This window comes from Nycticebus coucang, chromosome 3 (assembly GCF_027406575.1).
Source record: "Nycticebus coucang isolate mNycCou1 chromosome 3, mNycCou1.pri, whole genome shotgun sequence".
NCBI lineage: Eukaryota > Metazoa > Chordata > Mammalia > Primates > Lorisidae > Nycticebus > Nycticebus coucang.
The window spans coordinates 68,852,924-68,871,243 of record NC_069782.1 but is presented as its reverse complement, the minus strand read 5'-3'; the positions used below and the strand labels follow the sequence as shown (position 1 = coordinate 68,871,243).

The window sequence follows — 18,320 nt, the reverse complement described above, 5'->3', positions numbered from 1 at the left end:
TGCTGTCAGGGTTGGCTCCCGGTGAGGACTCTCTACCTGGCTTGCAGATAGTCACTTTCTTACTGTATCCTCACATGGCCTTTCCTCTGTATATGGGGTGGGGGAGAGAGAGACATCTGCTGTCTTTCTTCTAATAAGCATGTATGTATAAGTATATCCTATTTGACACCAGTTTCATTGGCTTATGGATCCATCTTTATGACTTCACTTAACCTTAATTGCCTCCTGAAAGGCTTTATCTCCAAATACTGTCTCTTGGAAGGTTAGGGTTTCAATATAAGATTTTTAGAGGGGGCACAATTCAGTTTATAACAGGCTCCTACTAGCATTACCTGGGCATCCACTGACTATCTCTAATGGACACAAAGCATCTTATTTTATCTTTTTGAAGGCCCTATGAAGTAACTATTGACATGCACTTTAATTTACAACTGCTTTTTGTTTGCCCTTTAATGTTTGTGAAGAGGAGGTATCTATTACTATTGACAGCTAAAGGAATCTGTTGGGTCCAGACTTTTTTTTTGGTCTTCATCCCAAAGTGATTATTTAAGGGTTGGTCCAGTATGCTTTGACTACACCTTAGCATTGTGTAATAATGATATCTTGATTTTGCTAATGAGAAGCTTGCTGTAATGTGATTTGCCCAGCTACTAAGGGGTAGGGTTGGAACTTGATCCCGCATCAAGTGCTGTCCCATCCTCTTTGACTCCTTCTGCTTCTCTGTGCATCACCTGGCCACTTTCATGAAGCTCAACTTCCCTTCCTGGGTCCTTAAAATTTGCGGGGTCCCAAAGCTCTCAAATCCTTAGGTAGGCTAGCTAAGAATATTCTATCCTATTTCCATAATGTCTCGTGTGCCTTTTGAACTATGAATCTGAAATTGATCAAGCTCCTGCTATAGGCCCAGCTGCTTGTGAAGGTAAATATAGGTTTGCGTGTGAGTGTTTGGTCCTGATCATTTTTTGGCTACCAGGTTAGAGGTCCATGTGACTTCCTGATTGTGGGATCCTGGGTGTCTCTTCCTTTCTCTCCTCTTCCATCCATTCTCTTCTTTCCAGGTTAATACTGGTTCTTGAAAGTTCCCCTTTCTACCCCCATGTTTCCTTTAAAAGTTTTTAAAATTTGCAGGACGCATTGATCATGGATATTTCGAATGCACTGTGGCCCTGGGTTCCTCCCTGGGCTACAAAGAAAAATTTATATATATATATATATACACACACACACACACACACATATATACATATATGTATATATATATATATTTTTTTAGAGATGAGGTCTTGCTGTGTCATCCTAGGTTGGCATGCAGTGGGCACAGTCATAGCTCACTGCAGTCTTGAACTCTTTGGCTTAGGCAATCTTTCTGCCTCAACCTTGCTGAGACTAAAGGCACATGCCTATGCAGACTAATTTTTAAAAAACTTCATTTTTTTTTGAAACAGATTCTCACTTTGTTGCTCCTGGTAGTGTGCCATGGCTTCACAACTCACAGCAACTTCAAACTCTTGGGCTCAAGCAATTCTCCTGTCTCAGCCTCCCAAGTAGCTAGAACTACAGGCGCCTGACACTCCTGGCTAATTTTTTTTAAGAGATGGGGTCTCCGGCGGTGCCTGTGGCTCAAAGGAGTAGAGTGCCAGCCCCATATGCCAGAGGTGGTGGGTTCAAACCCAGCCACGGCCAAAAACTGCAAAAAAAAAAAAAGAGATGAGGTCTTGCTCTGGCTCAGGCTGGTCTTGAACCCATGAGCTCAGGCAATCCACTCGCCTTGGCCTCCTAGAGTGCTAGGATTACAGGCATGAGCCACCGTGCCTGGCCTAAAAAAACTTCTTTTTTTAGAGACAGGATCTTGCTCTGTTGCCCAGGCTGGAGTTGCAGTGACCTCATCATAGCTCGCTACAACTTCTAACTCTGGGCCTCAAGCAATCCTCCTGCCCTGGCCTCCCAAAGTGCTAGGATTACAGGCACAAGCCATCTTTTACCAGTGACATGTAGTTCTCATGTTTTATACTTTTGTTAAATGTAATTCTAAACATTTTCTTCTTCTTGATTCTATTGTCAATGGAATTGTTCTCTTATTTCATTTTCGGTGTGTTCATGTCTAGTGTGTGTGCTGACAAGTGCCACACTTTGTGCTTCTTTGTGGATCACCCGCTTTGGGTTTCCAGTCTCTCTTTCCCTTCCAACCTGGATTGAAATCCCATTTCTTCCTCTTAGTAGCTCCCTAAGCTCTGGCATATCCATTTCCTGTTTCTCTATAAAAGCAGTTAATTGTTAATGGTTACCCAGGGCCGTTGTGTGGGAGAAACCTATGGGGCTTCCCAGCCCTGTGCCTGGGAATGTTTTTCCCAACCTCCAAGAGTGAGATCTGAGAACCTGTGTTCCTCTCCCTCCAGGTAGAGGAGCCCAGCATGGGAGCTGAGGAGGCTGTGGATTGCCGCCAATGGACTCAACACCATCTGGTTGCAGCTGACATCCGGGTGGCACCAGCCATGGCATTGACACCACCACAGGGTGAAGCGGATACTGATGGCATGGATGTCAATGTGCGAGGCCCAGGTCAGTGATGGTGCCCCTCACCCCATAGGATGCCTATCCTTCTTGTGAGAGGTTATATCTGAATCTGTGCTCTGGGGAGAACTGGGGAGTGTCAGGACTTCTTTAGGTATGTGTTAACCAACACTCTTGGTTGTTAAGTGACAAACACCCAACTCAAAGTAGCTTAAGTAAAACAGGATTTACTAAGTTATGTAACTGGAAGCAGCAGACATATTTGGATCCCAGATTCAGTCTTCCTCTCTCTGCCCATTGGCTACCTCCTTACCAAACCTTCTCAGCTGCCCCAGTGGAAGTCTCAGGATGGATTCTATTGGACAGAGTAGGGTCACATGCTCATTCCTGAGCTAGAATATGCAGATTAACCAGGCCTGGCCCACTTACCTGTCTTTGAGCCAGGGAGGGGATTGGGCTCTCCCCAGGACTTGAGGATGGAGGATGGGGTGCAAGAGGCTCCCTAAGAAAAATCAGGGCAAATGTTCATACAGAGTGTAGCAGACTATGTTGTCTAGAGCCTCTTAGATTCATCTTTATCACATTTCAGGATATTCCTGCCGCAGCTTCATTTTGTTTTGCTCCGAATGGCCTGCACTCATGGCTTGCTTTTGAAGTCCTTTTGGCTACTGGGGTTGGAAGAGCCTGAGATTTTATGTCCCTGGGGGATGGCTCTTTTTTTTTTTTAATTGGAAATTTAATTTATTAATTTACATTGTAAAATATAACTGTCACATGGGTTGGACTATGACTATCCCTGAGATCAGTACATTCTTTCCCTGCACCAAGTTACAGGGTATACCACATCTTAGTCAAAAGCCAATTTTTAAAGCTGGGTGATGTGGCTAATGCCTGTAATCCTAGCACTTTGGGAGGCTGAGGTGGGCGGATTAATTAAGCTTAGGAGTTCCATGCCAGCCTGAGCAAGAGTGAGATCTGTCTCTGATCAAAATAGAAAATTTAGCCAGGCTTGGTGGTACATGCCTGTAGCCCCAGCTACTTGGGAGGCTGAGGCAAGGAGATTACTTGAAACCAAGAGTTTGAGGTTGCTGTGAGCATTTTACCCAGGCCAGCAGAGTAAGACTCTGTCTTAAAAAAAAGAAAAAGGAGTGGTAAATCCTGCCATCTGCGCATCCGTACCCAAGATGACGATACCTGGGTTTGCGATTTATTATAGGACACAGGGAATAGGGGACACAGGACAAAGAAGAAAAGAAGTCAAGCAAGTGTGCAACCTCAGGCAAATTCCCAGCAGGCTATATAAGCCTGATCCTGCAGGGGACTCTGTAACATGAGTTGCACCACAGAGTTATAATCCAGCTGGGGACAAAGAAACCAAATCTTTGGTTCTTTCTTGTCCATTCCTTCTTGTCCTTTCATGTCTCTAACTTGATCTTAAAATGGTGCTCTTGATAATACTCACTGGAAAGACCACTGTACCCATTTCCCTGGTGACATACTCTCATCCCTACAGATGGCTTCACCCCACTAATGCTGGCTTCCTTCTGTGGGGGGTCCCTGGAACCAATGCCAACTGAGGAGGATGAGGCAGATGACACATCAGCCAGCATCATCTCAGACCTAATCTGCCAGGGGGCCCAGCTGGGGGCACGGACTGACCGCACGGGTGAGACTGCCCTGCACCTGGCTGCCCGCTATGCCCGGGCTGATGCTGCCAAGCGGCTGCTGGATGCTGGGGCAGACACAAATGCCCAGGACCACTCTGGTCGCACACCCCTGCACACAGCTGTCACTGCCGATGCCCAGGGAGTCTTTCAGGTAAGACGGGCCTACCCTTTGGACTTCAGAGCTGGGGCAGGCATGCCACCCTTGAGTCTTAGATGCCTCTCAGAGCTCATTTCTCTCAGTTGGAAAATGGGTTACACTGGAGTACAGTATCTGGAAAGTAGCTGCTCCCGGAAGCTTATCAAATTCAGGAATATAGGGGTTGGGGACTTCAGGGGAATAGGTGTACTCCTGAATCCTCTGTTCCTGCCATTACTCCTCTCTTCCTATTATATATATCCTGTCTCTGTCTCCCCTAGATTCTTATCCGGAACCGTTCCACAGACCTGGATGCCCGCATGGCGGATGGCTCAACAGCACTGATCTTGGCAGCCCGTCTGGCGGTGGAGGGGATGGTAGAAGAGCTCATTGCCAGCCATGCTGATGTCAATGCTGTGGATGAGCTCGGTAGGTTGGGAGAGGAATTGGTGGGAGGCTGGGTCACCTGGGCCCTGACTGTGCAGTTGGTGTGAGGTCACACCTAAATTGGGACCTAATCACTGAAGCTCATGCACACATAAGGGGGGTTCAGATATGGATTCACAGTCTCCTACAGGGCAGCCACTTAGAGATTTAGTAAAAGGAACCATTCCTTCCAGGGGGTCCTCAAACTTTTTAACAGGGGGCCAGTTCACTGTCCCTCAGACCGTTGGAGGGCTGGACTATAGTTAAAAAAAAAATAAAAAAACTATGAACAAATTCCTATGCACACTGCATAGGAATAAAAAACTGAGGGCACTTAGGGATTTAGAATAAGGAGCCATTCCTTCCAGGGGTCCTCAAACTTTTTAAACAGGGGGCCAGTTCACTGTCCCTCAGACCGTTGGAGGGCCGGACTATAGTTTAAAAAAAAAAAAAAACTATGAACAAATTCCTGTGCACACTGCACATATCTTATTTTGAAGTAAAAAATCAAAACGAGAACAAATACAATCACACCGCCTCATGTGGCCCGCGGGCGGTAGTTTGAGGACCCCTGCTGGAGACACTTCCTTTCCTTCTTCTTTATTAGAAGAACTTACTCTACTGCCACCTGCTGGACAGTTGTAATAATTTTGCAAATTGGCCAAACGCACATGTGATGGCAGAGCCTCCTGACCTTTACAGATTCTCAGCAGTCTGTCTTCACGTCCAAAAGGCCTTGACCAGCCATAGAAAAACTCAGACACTCACATGCATTTGGAGCAGGTGTTTTCAACTTCAGCACCTTGACACTGGGGTTGGATAATTCTTATTTTATTCTATTTTAATTTTTTTTTAAACTTTATACCCTCCACTATATTAACAAGGAGGGGTTGGAGAATTCTTTGTTGTGAGGAACTATTCTGTGTATTGTTAGGTGCTGAGCAGTATCTCTGGCCTCAACCCACTAGATGTCAGTTGTGACAGCTCCAAATATCTTTGGACATTGCTAAATGCCCCTGGGGGAGGAAAATCACTCCTGCTTGAGAACCTCACCTCTAGAGCAGGGCTGGCCAATAGGGCTTTGTGCGTGATGAAAATATTCTCAGCACTGTCCAACATGACAGCCACTGGCCACATGTAGTGGCTGTTGAACACTTGACATGTGGCTGGGGCAAATGTACTAAATATTTTAGTTTATTTAATTTTTTAATCTTTGTTTTATCTTTTTTTGAAAAAGCTTTCTTGAGATACTCATAGACTGTAGGATTCACTCATTTAAAGTATAAAATTCATTGGTTCTTAATATAATCACAGAGTTGTGCAATTATTATCACAATTCTAGAACATTTCATCACCTGAAAAAGTAACTATAACCTGTTAATCTTCATCTGCCAATCCTTTCATCTCTCTAGCCCTGTGCAACCACACTGATCTACTTTCTGTCTTTAAGGATTTTCCTGTTCTGGACATTTCATATAAATGGAATCATACAATGTGTGTCCTTTTGTATCTGTCCTCTTGCACTCTGCATAATTTTTTCAAGGTTCACCAGTGTAGCAGGTGTCAATACTTCATTTTTTATGGCTAAAAAATATTCCATTATATGGATACATCACATTTTGTTTATCTGTTCATCTATCATTGATAGACATTTGAGTTGTTTACCTTTTGGCTACTGTAAATAATGTTGCTGTGAACATTCACATACAGGTTTTTGTCTGCACACCTGTTGTCAGCTCTTTGGGATACTCTTGTTGTAGATACCTAGCAATGGGATTGTTGAGTCATATGGTAACTATGTTTAACCTTTTGAGGAAATGCTAGACTGTTTTTCACAGTGGTTGCATTATTTTATATTCCACTAACCATATGTGACAGTTTCAATATCTCATACCCTTGCCAACGCTTGTTATTTTATTTGTCTTTTTGTTTATAGGCTTCCTAGTATGGCTAAGAATTATAATGTGAGGCTCGGCACCCATAGCATAGTGGTTACGGTGCCCAAGGGATTCTCATAGCTGTGAGCTGTGATACCACGGCACTCTACCAAGGGCAACATAGTGAGACTCTATCTCAAAAAAAAAAAAAAAAAAGAAAAGAAAAAAGAAAAATAAGAATTGTAATGTGGGCTCGGTGCCTGTGGCTCAAGCGGCTAAGGCACCAGCCACATACACCTGAACTGGTGGGTTGGAATCCAGCCTGGGCCCGCCAAACAACAATGACGGCTGCAACCAAAAAATAGCAGGGTGTTGTGGCAGATGCATGTATTCCCAGCTATTTGGGAGGCGGAGGCAGGAGAATCACTTGAGCCCAGGAGTTGGAGGTTGTTGTGAGCTGTGATGCCATGGCACTCTACCCAGGGCAACAGCTTGAGGCTCTGTCTCAAAAAAAAGGAATTGTAATGTGAAAACTCAGTGTGGTTCTGATTCACATGGCCTTGATGTCTAATGATAGTGAGCATCTTTTCCTGTGCTTATTGGCCATTTGTGTATTTTCTTGGGAGAAATGTCTATTTAGATCCTGTTCCCATTTTAAAATGGAGTTATTTTTGTCTTTTTTTTTTTTTGGAGACAGAATCTTACTTGTTGCCCTTGGTAGAGTGCCATGGCATCACAGCTCACAGCAACCTCAAACTCTTGGGCTCAAGCGATTCTCTTGTCTCAGCCTCCCGAGTAGCTGGGACTACAGGTGCCCACCACAATGCCTGGCTATTTTTAGAGATGTGGGTTTGTTCTTGCTCAGGCTGGTCTTGAACCTGTGAGCTCAGGCAATCCACCTGCCTTGGCCTCTCAGAGTGCTAGGATTACAGGCTTGAGCCATCGCACCGGCCTGAGTTATTTGTCCTTTTATCGTTGTGTTATAAGAATTCTTTATGTATTGTAGATGTAAGTCCCTAATGCCTAATTGAATAAGTGATTTATAAATATTTTCTCCTATTTTGTAGGTTTTCTTTTTATTTTCTTGATGATGTCTATAAAAGTCTTAATTTTAATGATGTCTAATTTATCCATTTTGTTGTTATTGTTGCTTGTGTTATTGATGTTATATCTAAGAACCTTTGCCTAATTCAAAGTCATGAAGACTACCATGTTTTCTTCTCATGTATGTGCATATATATATACGTATTTTTTATATTTATATATATATATATATATTTTTTTTTTAAATGGGGTCTTGCTCTGTCACCCCTGCTGGAGTACAGTGGCCTAATAATAGCTCATTGTAACCTTGAACTCCTAGGATCAAGTGATCCTCCTCTTCAACCTCTTGGCTAATTTTTTTTTTTTATAAATAAGATCTTGCAATATTGTTGAAGCTGCTCTCAAACACCTCAAGTGATTCTTCTATATGTGCCACCTGCTAGATGTTTCATAGTTTGAGCTCTTACATTTAGGTCTCTGATCCATTTTGAGTTCATTTGTGTATATGGTGTGAGGTAGGAGTCCAGCTTCATTCTTTTGCATGTGGAGATCCAGTTGTTCTAGTACCATTAGTTGAGAAGACTATTCTTTTCTTCATTGAATGATTATTGTATTTAATTTAAATCTAAAGAGCCACATGCTCCTATTGGCTACTGTATTGGACAAAGGTTCATCACAGTACCCCCTGTGTATGGAGAATCTCACACACATACACAGGGTGTGCCCCTTGGACAGAAAGAGTTATTCCACAGATCTGCACACACATAAATCCAAACACAGGTGCTCAAATACTCATCACAGGCCTTCCCCCTCTCCCCCAGGCCATATTCTAGACAATTCTTGCCTCCCTGACGTGGGGGAGCCTGGAACATGGGCCTGGTCCTTATCTGTCTTCCTTACCCCACAGGGAAATCAGCCTTACACTGGGCTGCAGCTGTGAACAATGTGGAGGCCACCCTGGCCTTGCTCAAAAATGGAGCCAACAAGGACATGCAGGATAGCAAGGTGAGCCCTGACCCTCAATTCCCTTCGGTATTATTATTGGCATAGTCGTTCCATGCAGGTAGCAGAGAGCAGAGTGAGATAAGACTGGTGGGGATATTTACTGTGTCAACTTTCAAGGGTGGGATTTAGGGCCCACAGGCTCTTAACAGTGGATTAAAGGAGGAAGTTTGTGGCAGTTGCTGTGTGACCTTGGGCAAGTTGCTTGACTTCTCTGAACTTCTCTAAATCTGAGTGTCTTCTTCTATGAAATGGGGAAGGAACAGTACCCATCTCATTGCATCTCCTGAGGATTCAGTGAGCTAATGCATTTGTAAAGTGCTTAGTGGATCCTCAATAAAAGGTAACTGTTGTTTAAAAATTCTCTCAAGGGGGCGGCACCTGTGGCTCAGTGAGTAGGGCACCGGCCCCATATACCGAGGGTGGTGGGTTCAAACCCAGCCCCGGCCGAACTGCAACAAAAAAATAGCTGGGGGTTGTGGCGGGCGCCTGTAGTCCCAGCTACTCGGGAGGCTGAGGCAAGAGAATCGCTTAAGTCCAAGAGTTGGAGGCTGCTGTGAGCTATGTGACGCCACGGCACTCTACCGAGGGCAATAAAGTGAGACTCTGGCTCTACAAAAAAAAAAAAAAAAAAATTCTCTCAAGGTAGCATTATGTGATCTCATTTTACAAATGGGAAGGGTGTGGCTCAGAAGTGTGTAGGAGTGAATTCTGTCTGTGTTTCAAATTTTAATCTTTTTTTAAAGATGGAGTCTCCTCTGTTACCTGAGCAAGAGTGCAGTGGCATCATCACAGCTCTTTGTAGCCTCAAACTCCTAAGCTCAAGTGATCTTCCTGTTTCAGCCTCCCAAGTATCTGGGACTATAATTACTATGCCCAGATGATTTTTCTTATTTTTTTTTTGTAGAGACAGAGTCTCAATATGTAGCCCAGGCTGGTCTTGAACTCCTAAGCTCAAGTGATCCTCCTGCCTGGGCCTCCCAGAGTACTAGGATTACAGTACTAGGTGTGAGCCACTGTACCTGGCCTAAAATTTCGATATTTTATTCATTATGGACTTTTTTTGCATTAACTTTATTTTTAAAAAATCATTGCATTAAAATATCATTTACTTTGATGACTGGTTTTTGATGTTCAAGAGCTTGCCCAGGTTTCCTCAGCATAGACAGGATTTAACCCAGGTCTATGGACAAACTCTTAGCTTTCAGGTTCCCTGAACCTTTGCTTAGTTGGTGAGGGTGACTCTGACGTCTGTGGGTTCTGGCCCCCCCTAGGAGGAGACACCGCTGTTCCTGGCAGCCCGCGAGGGCAGCTATGAGGCTGCCAAGCTGCTTTTGGACCACTTTGCCAACCGTGAGATCACGGACCACCTGGACAGGCTGCCACGGGATGTGGCTCAGGAGCGGCTGCATCAGGACATCGTGCGCTTGCTAGACCAGCCCAGTGGGCCCCGCAGCCCTCCTGGCCCCCATGGCTTAGGGCCCCTGCTCTGCCCACCTGGGGCTTTCCTCCCAGGCCTCAAGGTGACACAGTCAGGGGCCAAAAAGAGCCGGCGGCCACCCGGGAAGGCAGGGCTGGGGCCACAGGGGGCCCGGGGCCGGGGCAAGAAGCTGACGCTGGCCTGCCCGGGCCCACTGGCTGAGAGCTCAGTCACGCTGTCACCCGTGGACTCACTGGACTCCCCGCGGCCCTTTGGTGGGCCCCCTACTTCCCCCGGTGGTTTCCCTTTGGAGGGCCCCTACGCAGCCACCACTGCCACTGCGGTGTCTCTGGCGCAGCTTGGTGGTGCTGGGCGCGCTGGTCTAGGGCGCCAGCCCCCTGGGGGCTGCGTGCTTAGCCTGGGCCTGCTGAACCCTGTGGCAGTCCCCCTCGACTGGGCCCGGCTGCCCCCACCTGCCCCTCCAGGCCCTTCGTTTCTGCTGCCACTGGCGCCAGCACCACAGCTGCTCAACGCTGGGACCCCCATCTCCCCTCAGGAGCGGCCCCCGCCCTACCTGGCGGCCCCGGGACATGCCGAGGAGTATCCGGCCTCTGGGGCCCACGGCAGCCCCCCCAAGGCCCGCTTCCTGCGGGTCCCAAGTGAGCATCCTTACCTGACCCCATCCCCCGAGTCTCCTGAGCACTGGGCCAGCCCATCGCCTCCCTCCCTCTCGGACTGGTCCGACTCCACGCCCAGCCCAGCCACTGCCACCACCACTGGGGCACTCCCTGCTCAGCCACTCCCCTTGTCTGTCCCTGGCTCTCTGGCTCAGGCCCAGACCCAGCTGGGACCAAAGCCAGAAGTTACCCCCAAGAGGCAGGTGTTGGCCTGAGACCCTCCTTGGATCCTGGATTTGGGGGGCTGAAGAGACATCCCATTCTCACTCCTTTCTTTCTTTTCTTTTTAGTCTGTTTCATTCTCTTCTCTCTCTCTCTCCACCAATCCTCCTGCACCTTTGCCTTGCAGTGTGACTGGGACGGGTCACCAGCCCAGGCCTTCAGTCTTCCTTTATTTATAATGGGGGGAGCACCCTTCTCCACCCCTAAGTTCTCTCTTCTCTCCTTCCTTTCTTGCCTCCTGGCTTCTCATTTCCTCATACTCTGACACAAGTGAATTATTATTATTTTTCTTCCTTTTTTTACATTTTGTATAGAAACAAAAATTCATTTAAACTTATTATTTTTTACAAAATATATATATGGAGATGCTCACTTCCCCCTCTGAATCCCCCTCCCCCAGTGCCCCTGTGGGGCTGAGTCTGTGGGCCCATTTGGCCAAGCTGGATTCTGTGTACTGAGTACACAGGCATGCATGACTGGGATCCCATGTACTGAGTACACGACCCGGGTATGTACCAAGTAGGCACCCTTGGGCACACCCTCCAGGGCCAGGGGTTGGGGGAAAGTTGGGAGCCTTCTCCCTACCCCACCTCCCTCACTTCACTGCATTCCAGATGGGATTTGTTTTGTAGTCTTGAAGGAGAAGGGCCCTTCTGGCCCAAGAACTCACCTCCAGCCGCACCCGTCAAAGCCTGGGTCACCTCCCTTTGGGGGGTAGGGGGTGGCTGGTGGGAAATGAGGGCCAGGTGAGATGTGTGCATTCCATGTTGTCTCCATGTAAATATGGGACTACAGGAAAAGGGAGGAGCTGCCTGGGAGACACATCTTCCTGGTACTTTCCTGGCCCAGCCTCATGACAGAATAGAAGTATTTTTAGGCTATTTTTTATAATATGGTTTCTGGTCACAGTCCCTATGTAGCTGGATCCCCAGGTCCTGCACTGTACAGTCCCCACTTCCCTCCCCACATAATAAAGGAATAGTTAACACTCAGTGTCATTGGTCTGTGTCTAGGTAAAGTGGGGCGTGTGTGGTGGTGGGATTTATGTTTCCTAAAGACTACTCACATTCCCATCTTGGGGTACACCCATTTGACCCACCTGCTTCCTCTTTTGGCAGATGACTCCACTGATCAGATCAAGACTGATCACCTGACTTAAGATGAGTCAGTCAGATTCCCTTGCTCAAGAACTATTTTTATTTATTTATTTATTTTTTGCAGTTTCTTTTTTTTTTTTTTTGGCCAGGGCTGGGCTTGAACCCACCACCCCCGGTATATGGGGCTGGCGCACTACTCCTCGAGCCACAGGCGCTGCCCTCAAGAACTATCTTTAATGGAGAGGATAGGGAAGTTAACAGTTGGTGAAACTTTTTTTTTTTTTTTTGTAGAGACAGAGTCTCACTTTATGGCCCTTGGTAGAGTGCCGTGGCATCACACAGATCACAGCAACCTCCAGCTCCTGGGCTTAAGCGATTCTCTTGCCTCAGCCTCCCGAGTAGCTGGGACTACAGGCGCCCGCCACAACACCCGGCTATTTTTTTGTTGCAGTTTGGCCGGGGCTGGGTTTGAACCTGCCACCCTCGGCATATGGGGCCGGCGCCCTACTCACTGAGCACAGGCGCCGCCCCAGTTGGTGAAACTTTTAAAGTCGCCAGCAAATTAAGAAATATTGATGGCCAATTTGAGGTAGTGGATACTGATGAACGAGCAGAACAGAAGAATGGAGCTAATATATGCAGGGGGAATCGGAGTTGAGAGTTCAAATAGTTCCTGAAGCCTAAAGGGAATATTAGTTCCCAGTGCAGTAAAAATTCCAGTGAAGGGAACACGCATTCAATTGCTATCAACAGGTATTTATTAGTTGCCTTCTAAGTGCCTGATGCTGGTTCAACTTGAATGTCACCTTAACTTTCTTTTTTTTTTTTTTTTTGTTGTTGGGGATTCATTGAGGGTACAATAAGCCAGGTTACACTGATTGCAATTGTTAGGTAAAATCCCTCTTGCAATCATGTCTTGCCCCCATAAAGTGTGACACACACCAAGGCCCCACCCCCCTCCCTCCGTCCCTCTTTCTGCTTCCCCCCCATAACCTTAATTGTCATTAATTGTCCTCATATCAAAATTGAGTACATAGGATTCATGCTTCTCCATTCTTGGAATGTCACCTTAACTTTCTGCTACTTTGGATTCTAGAAATAATCTTAAACCTGTGTAATAAATACTTCTTTTTTTTTCTTTTGAGACAGAGTCTTACTTTGTCATAGCTCACAGTAACCTCAAACTCTTGGGCTCAAGTGATTCTCTTGCCTCAGCCTCCCAAGTAGCTGGGACTACAGGCGCCCGCCACAACACCTGGCTTTTTTTTTTTTTTTTTTTTGAGACAGAATCTCAAGCTGTTGCCCTGGATTCGCCCTAGGTAGAGTGCCATGGTGTCACAGCTCACAGCAACCTCAAACCCCTGGGCTCAAGTGATTCTCTTGCCTAAGCCTCCTTAGTAGCTGGGACTGCAGGTGCCCACTACATTGCCTGGCTATATTTTATTGGAGTTGTCATTGCTGTTTAGTTAACCCAGGCTGGGTTCGAACCTGCTAGTCTGGGTGTATGTGGCTGGCACCATAATCACTGTGCTATGGGTGCCGAGCCTTTATAACAGCTTTCTTTTGACAAAATTTGCTCTTCAGGTCCTTTAGAGATGGGGGTCTCACTCTTGCTCAGGCTGGTCTCGAACTTCTGAGCTCAAGCTATCCACCCTCCTCAGCCTCCAGAGTGCTGGGATTATAGGCATGAGCCACCACGCCCAGCCAGTACTTCTTTACATACCCCAGCATGGATGGGTTTCTGTTTCTTGCAAAAAATTGTGCACCAAGACATGGTTATAGTTATACTGCTGCCCTCCAGGAAAGAATAGATTTAATGTCCATTAGTTCTTTCTGTTAGTTGGAGTGCTCTTGGTTGCAAGAGCACATAAAAGTCGACTGGCTTAAACAGGAAAGGGTTTTATTTTTTTTCTTTAGCTAAGACAGGTTCAGAGGAGATTTGATTTAGTGGCTCAAGTGAGATGACAAGGGTAAGATTTTCTTTATCTGTATAGCTTTCTCTGAGCAACAGTTTCATCCTCAGGCTCCACATGGTGCCCGACCTAACCTCTCTTCACCACTCCATTCAGTTTCAGCCCTCTGTGTTGGTAGAATAGGTAAAGATATTAGACCATATTGTACTTTCCAGGGAAGTGAGAGAAACTTCTAGTCTTGCAATTGATTTTCTGTTGACTCCATTTGGGTTACATATCCATCTTTTTTTTTTTTTTTTTGAGACAGAGTCTCACTATACCCCCCTTAGTAGAGTGCTGTGGCGTCACAACTCACAGCAAGCTCAAACTGTTGGGCTTAAGCGATTCTCTTGCCTCAGCCTCCCAAGTAGCTGGGACTACAGGCGCCCACTAGAAAGCCCAACTATTTTTTTTGTTGTTGTTGCAATTGCCATTGTTGTTTAGCTGGCCCAGGCTGGGTTCAAACCTCCTGCCTCGATGTATGTGGTTGACACCGTAACCACTGTGCTACAGGCGCTGAGCCTGTGTATCCATTTTCTAACCTAGGGTTTCTTGATCTTAGTAATATTGATATTTGGAGTCAAGTCACTCTTTGCCGTGGGGAGCTGTCCTGTGCATTATAGGATGTTTAATAGCATCTCTGGTCTCTACCCATTAGGTACCACATCTCCTTTCTCAATTTTGACAATCAAAAGTGCCTCCAGACATTGCCAATTGTCCCCTGGGTGGCAGAATCAGAGCTGGGTGAGAACCTCTGCTCTAATCACTATTACAATGGGATATGGGATGTGCTGATATTTATTTATTTATTTGAGACAGGGTCTTATTCTGTTGCCTAGTGGAGTGCAGTGGCATATTATCATAGCTCATTGTAGCCTCAAAGTCCTGGGCTCAAGGGATCCTCCCACTTCAGTTTTCCAAGTAGCAGAGACTAGAGGCACTCACTGCTGTGCCTGGATAATTTTTTTTTTTTTTTTTGAGATAGCATCTCACTTTGTTGTCCTTGGTGCCATGGCATCACAGCTCACAGCAACCTCCAACTCCTGGGCTTAGGTGATTCTCTTGCCTCAGCCTCCCAAGTAGCTGGGACTACAGGCGCCCGCCACAATGCCCGGCTATTTTTTGTTGCAGTTTGGCCAGGACCGGGTTTGAACCTGCCACACTCAGTTTATGGGGCCCTACCCTATCCGCTGAGTAACAGGCGCCGCCTGCCTGGATAATTCTTTTTTTTTTTTTTTTGTAGAGACAGAGTCTCATTTTATCGCCCTCCATAGAGTGCTGTGGCGTCAAAGCTCACAGCAACCTCCAGCTCTTGGGTGTAGGTGATTCTCCTGCCTCAGCCTCCCGAGCAGCTGAGACTACAGGCACCTGCCACAATGCCCGGCTATTTTTTTGTTGCAGTTTGGGGCCGGGTTTGAACCTGCCACCCTCAGTATATGGGGCTGGTGCCCTACTCACTGAGCCACAGGTGCCACCCATGCCTGGATAATTCTTAAAGCATTTCTTAAAGCCTTTCCTTTGGAACAAGGAATGTGCTAAATTTAGGGGCAATCAGGTTTGTGGAAGCACGCATTCTGTGAATCTACTAATAAATATTTACTCCTCCTTCCCTCTTTGTCAATCTTTGAAGATGAAATAGTTTCTTCTGTGTTTATCTCAAGTTTAATTAATGTTCATTCATTTATCTCTATGCAGTTATTGGGCACCTACTGTGTGCCAAGTCCAGGGCAAGTTGTTGGGAGTAGAATGGTGAATTACATAGGCCCAGTCTCTGCTCTCGTAGAATTTCAGGCTAGTTGGGGGATCTTTAAGGGGTGGCCTCTATATCCCCTAGGATCTTACCATTCTCATACGTGCTGACAGTGTTTGACTGTAAATACCTGAAACTCTCTACTCAGGACAGAAACTACCCACCACAAGTAAGGGATGGATAAGAGTTGGATGGCTATATAGATGATAAATATAGAGATAAAGGTATATACATATATACACATAGATAATATAGGTAATGGTGGATAGATAAAGATAGATGGAAAAATTAAAAGACTGGTAAATAGATGATAGAAAAATACAAAGATTGAGTGGTAGATAGATGAAGTTAGATGGTAGAATATATTTATTTCCTTGGCTCCTGTGGGTTTGGGTTATTGCTTCCTCTCCTTGGCCCTTTTGGGCTATGAATGGTAAAGGCTTTCTTTACATCCTGGCCATGCCTCACCTGCCTAGCATATTTATCTTCTATCTATCCATCTATCATTTATCTTTCTATCTACCAATTTTTCTATTTTCTTTCTTTTCTTTTCTTTTTTTTTGAGACAGAGTCTTATTTTGTTGCCCTCAGTAGAGTGCTGTAGTGGCACAGCTCACAGCAACTTCAAATTCTTGGGCTTAAGTGATTCTCTTACCTCAGCCTCCCAAGTAGCTGGGACTACAGGCACCTGCCACAATGCCCGGCTATTTTTTGCTGCAGTTGCCATTGTTGTTTAGCTGGCCCAGGCTGGGTTTGAACCTGCCAGCCTTGGTGCACGTGGCCGGCTCCATGACCACTGTGCTATGGGCGCCGAGCCAATCTTTCTATTTTCTGTCATCTCTCAAGCTCTCTACCTATCTTTATCTGTACCATCTATAATTTATCATCTGTCTATTTTCTATTTATCTATCATCTATCTACCAGTCTTTCTATTTTTTATCATCTATTTATCTATTATCTATCATCATCTTTCTGTTTTTCTATCTACTTATCTCTAATTATTGATCTATTATCTATCTATATTTTTCTCTACTGATTCATTTTTTTTTTTGAGACAAGGTCTCATTCTGTCACCCAGGCTACAGTGCAGTGGCATCATTATAGCTCACTGCAACCTCAAACTCCTGCACTAGTCTCAAAAATAAGAGAACCTCCTGGGGTCAAGCAGTCCTGCCTCAGCCTCCTGGTTCCGGGGATGGTAGACATGTACCACCGTGTTAGCTAATTTAGCTAGCTTTTATAGACATGAGGTCTCACTCTTGCACAGGCTGATCTCAACCTCCTGACTTTAAGTGATCCTCCTGCCTCGGCCTTCCAAAGTGCTAGGATCACAGATGTGAGCCGCCACACCTAGAGTCATTCATTGTTTAAATTCAGCTTTATGAAGAATAGCTAGTATATAATAAAGTCAATCCATTTAAGTGTAAAGTTTGGTAAGTTTTTGACAAATACATGCAGTAATACAACGACTGAAATCAAGCTTTCTTCTGGCCCTCTGTAGTCAGCCCCCTCCCACATCCCTGGCAATCATGGATTTGCTGTTAGTCACTGTAGTTTTTCCTTTGCTAGGATTTCAAATAAATGGAATCACTCAATGTAGCCTTTGAGTCTGGTTTCTTTCACTTAGCATAATGCTTTGGGGATGCATCCATGCCATTATATGTATCAGTTATTATGTGTATTCCTTTGTATTGCTGACTCTGTATGTATGATGTGTGGTATGGATATACCACAATGTGTTTATCCATTTGACAACTGAAGGACATTTTGGTAATTCCCAGGGTTTTTTTTTTTGTAGAGACAGTCTCACTTTATTGCCCTTGGTAGGGTGCTGTGCCATCACAGCGCACAGCAAACTCCAGCTCCTGGGCTTACGCAATTCTCTTGCCTCAGCCTCCCCAGTAGCTGGGACCACAGGCGCCCGCCACAACGCTTGGCTATTTTTTGTTACAGTTTGACCGGGGCCGGGTTTAAACCCATCACCCTTGGTATATGGGGTCGGTGCCCTACTCACTGAGTCACAGGTGCCACCCCCAGGATTTTTTTTTGTTTGTTTGTTTTTTTTAGATAGAATCTTACTCTGTGGCCCTGGGTAGAGTGCCATTGCATGACCATGGCTCACAGCAACCTCAAACTCTTGGGCTCAAATGATCCTCTTGCCTCAGTTTTTCTATTTTTTTTAGTAGAGATGGGCTCTTGCTTTTGCTCAGGCTGGTCTCCAACTCCTGAGTTCAAGCAATCCACCCTCCTTAGCCTTCCAAAATGCTAGAATTACAGGCATGAGCCACTGTGCCTAGCCAAGTTGCTATGATCATTCATGCAAGTTGCTGTGTGGACATGTTTTCATTTCTCTTGGGTATGTTTTTTAAGAGTGAGATGGCTGGGTTTCATAGTAAGTGTACATTAACTTTATATGAAACCATAAAACTGTTTTCCCAAGTGGAATCATTTTGCATTCCCCTGGGGGATGTATGAGCATTCCAGTGGCTCCACATCTTATTAATAGTCAATACTTGGTATCATCAATCTTTTAAATTCT

The 18,320-nt window shown here is 45.6% G+C and overlaps 1 protein-coding gene across 2 annotated transcripts in view; it reads left to right on the top strand.

Annotated features, from left to right (window-relative positions):
- The window catches only part of NOTCH3 (notch receptor 3), a 37,638-nt gene extending 25,664 nt beyond the window's left edge, over positions 1-11,974 (top strand). For both annotated transcript variants that reach the window (XM_053586550.1, XM_053586549.1), the window contains 5 exons: positions 2,397-2,559; positions 4,025-4,329; positions 4,596-4,743; positions 8,569-8,666; positions 9,938-11,974. In XM_053586550.1, coding sequence (XP_053442525.1) covers positions 2,397-2,559; positions 4,025-4,329; positions 4,596-4,743; positions 8,569-8,666; positions 9,938-10,975 — 1,752 coding nt within the window. In that variant the 3' untranslated portion in view covers positions 10,976-11,974. The remainder of the gene's footprint in view (positions 1-2,396; positions 2,560-4,024; positions 4,330-4,595; positions 4,744-8,568; positions 8,667-9,937) is intronic.
- The last annotated feature ends 6,346 nt before the right edge of the window (positions 11,975-18,320 follow it).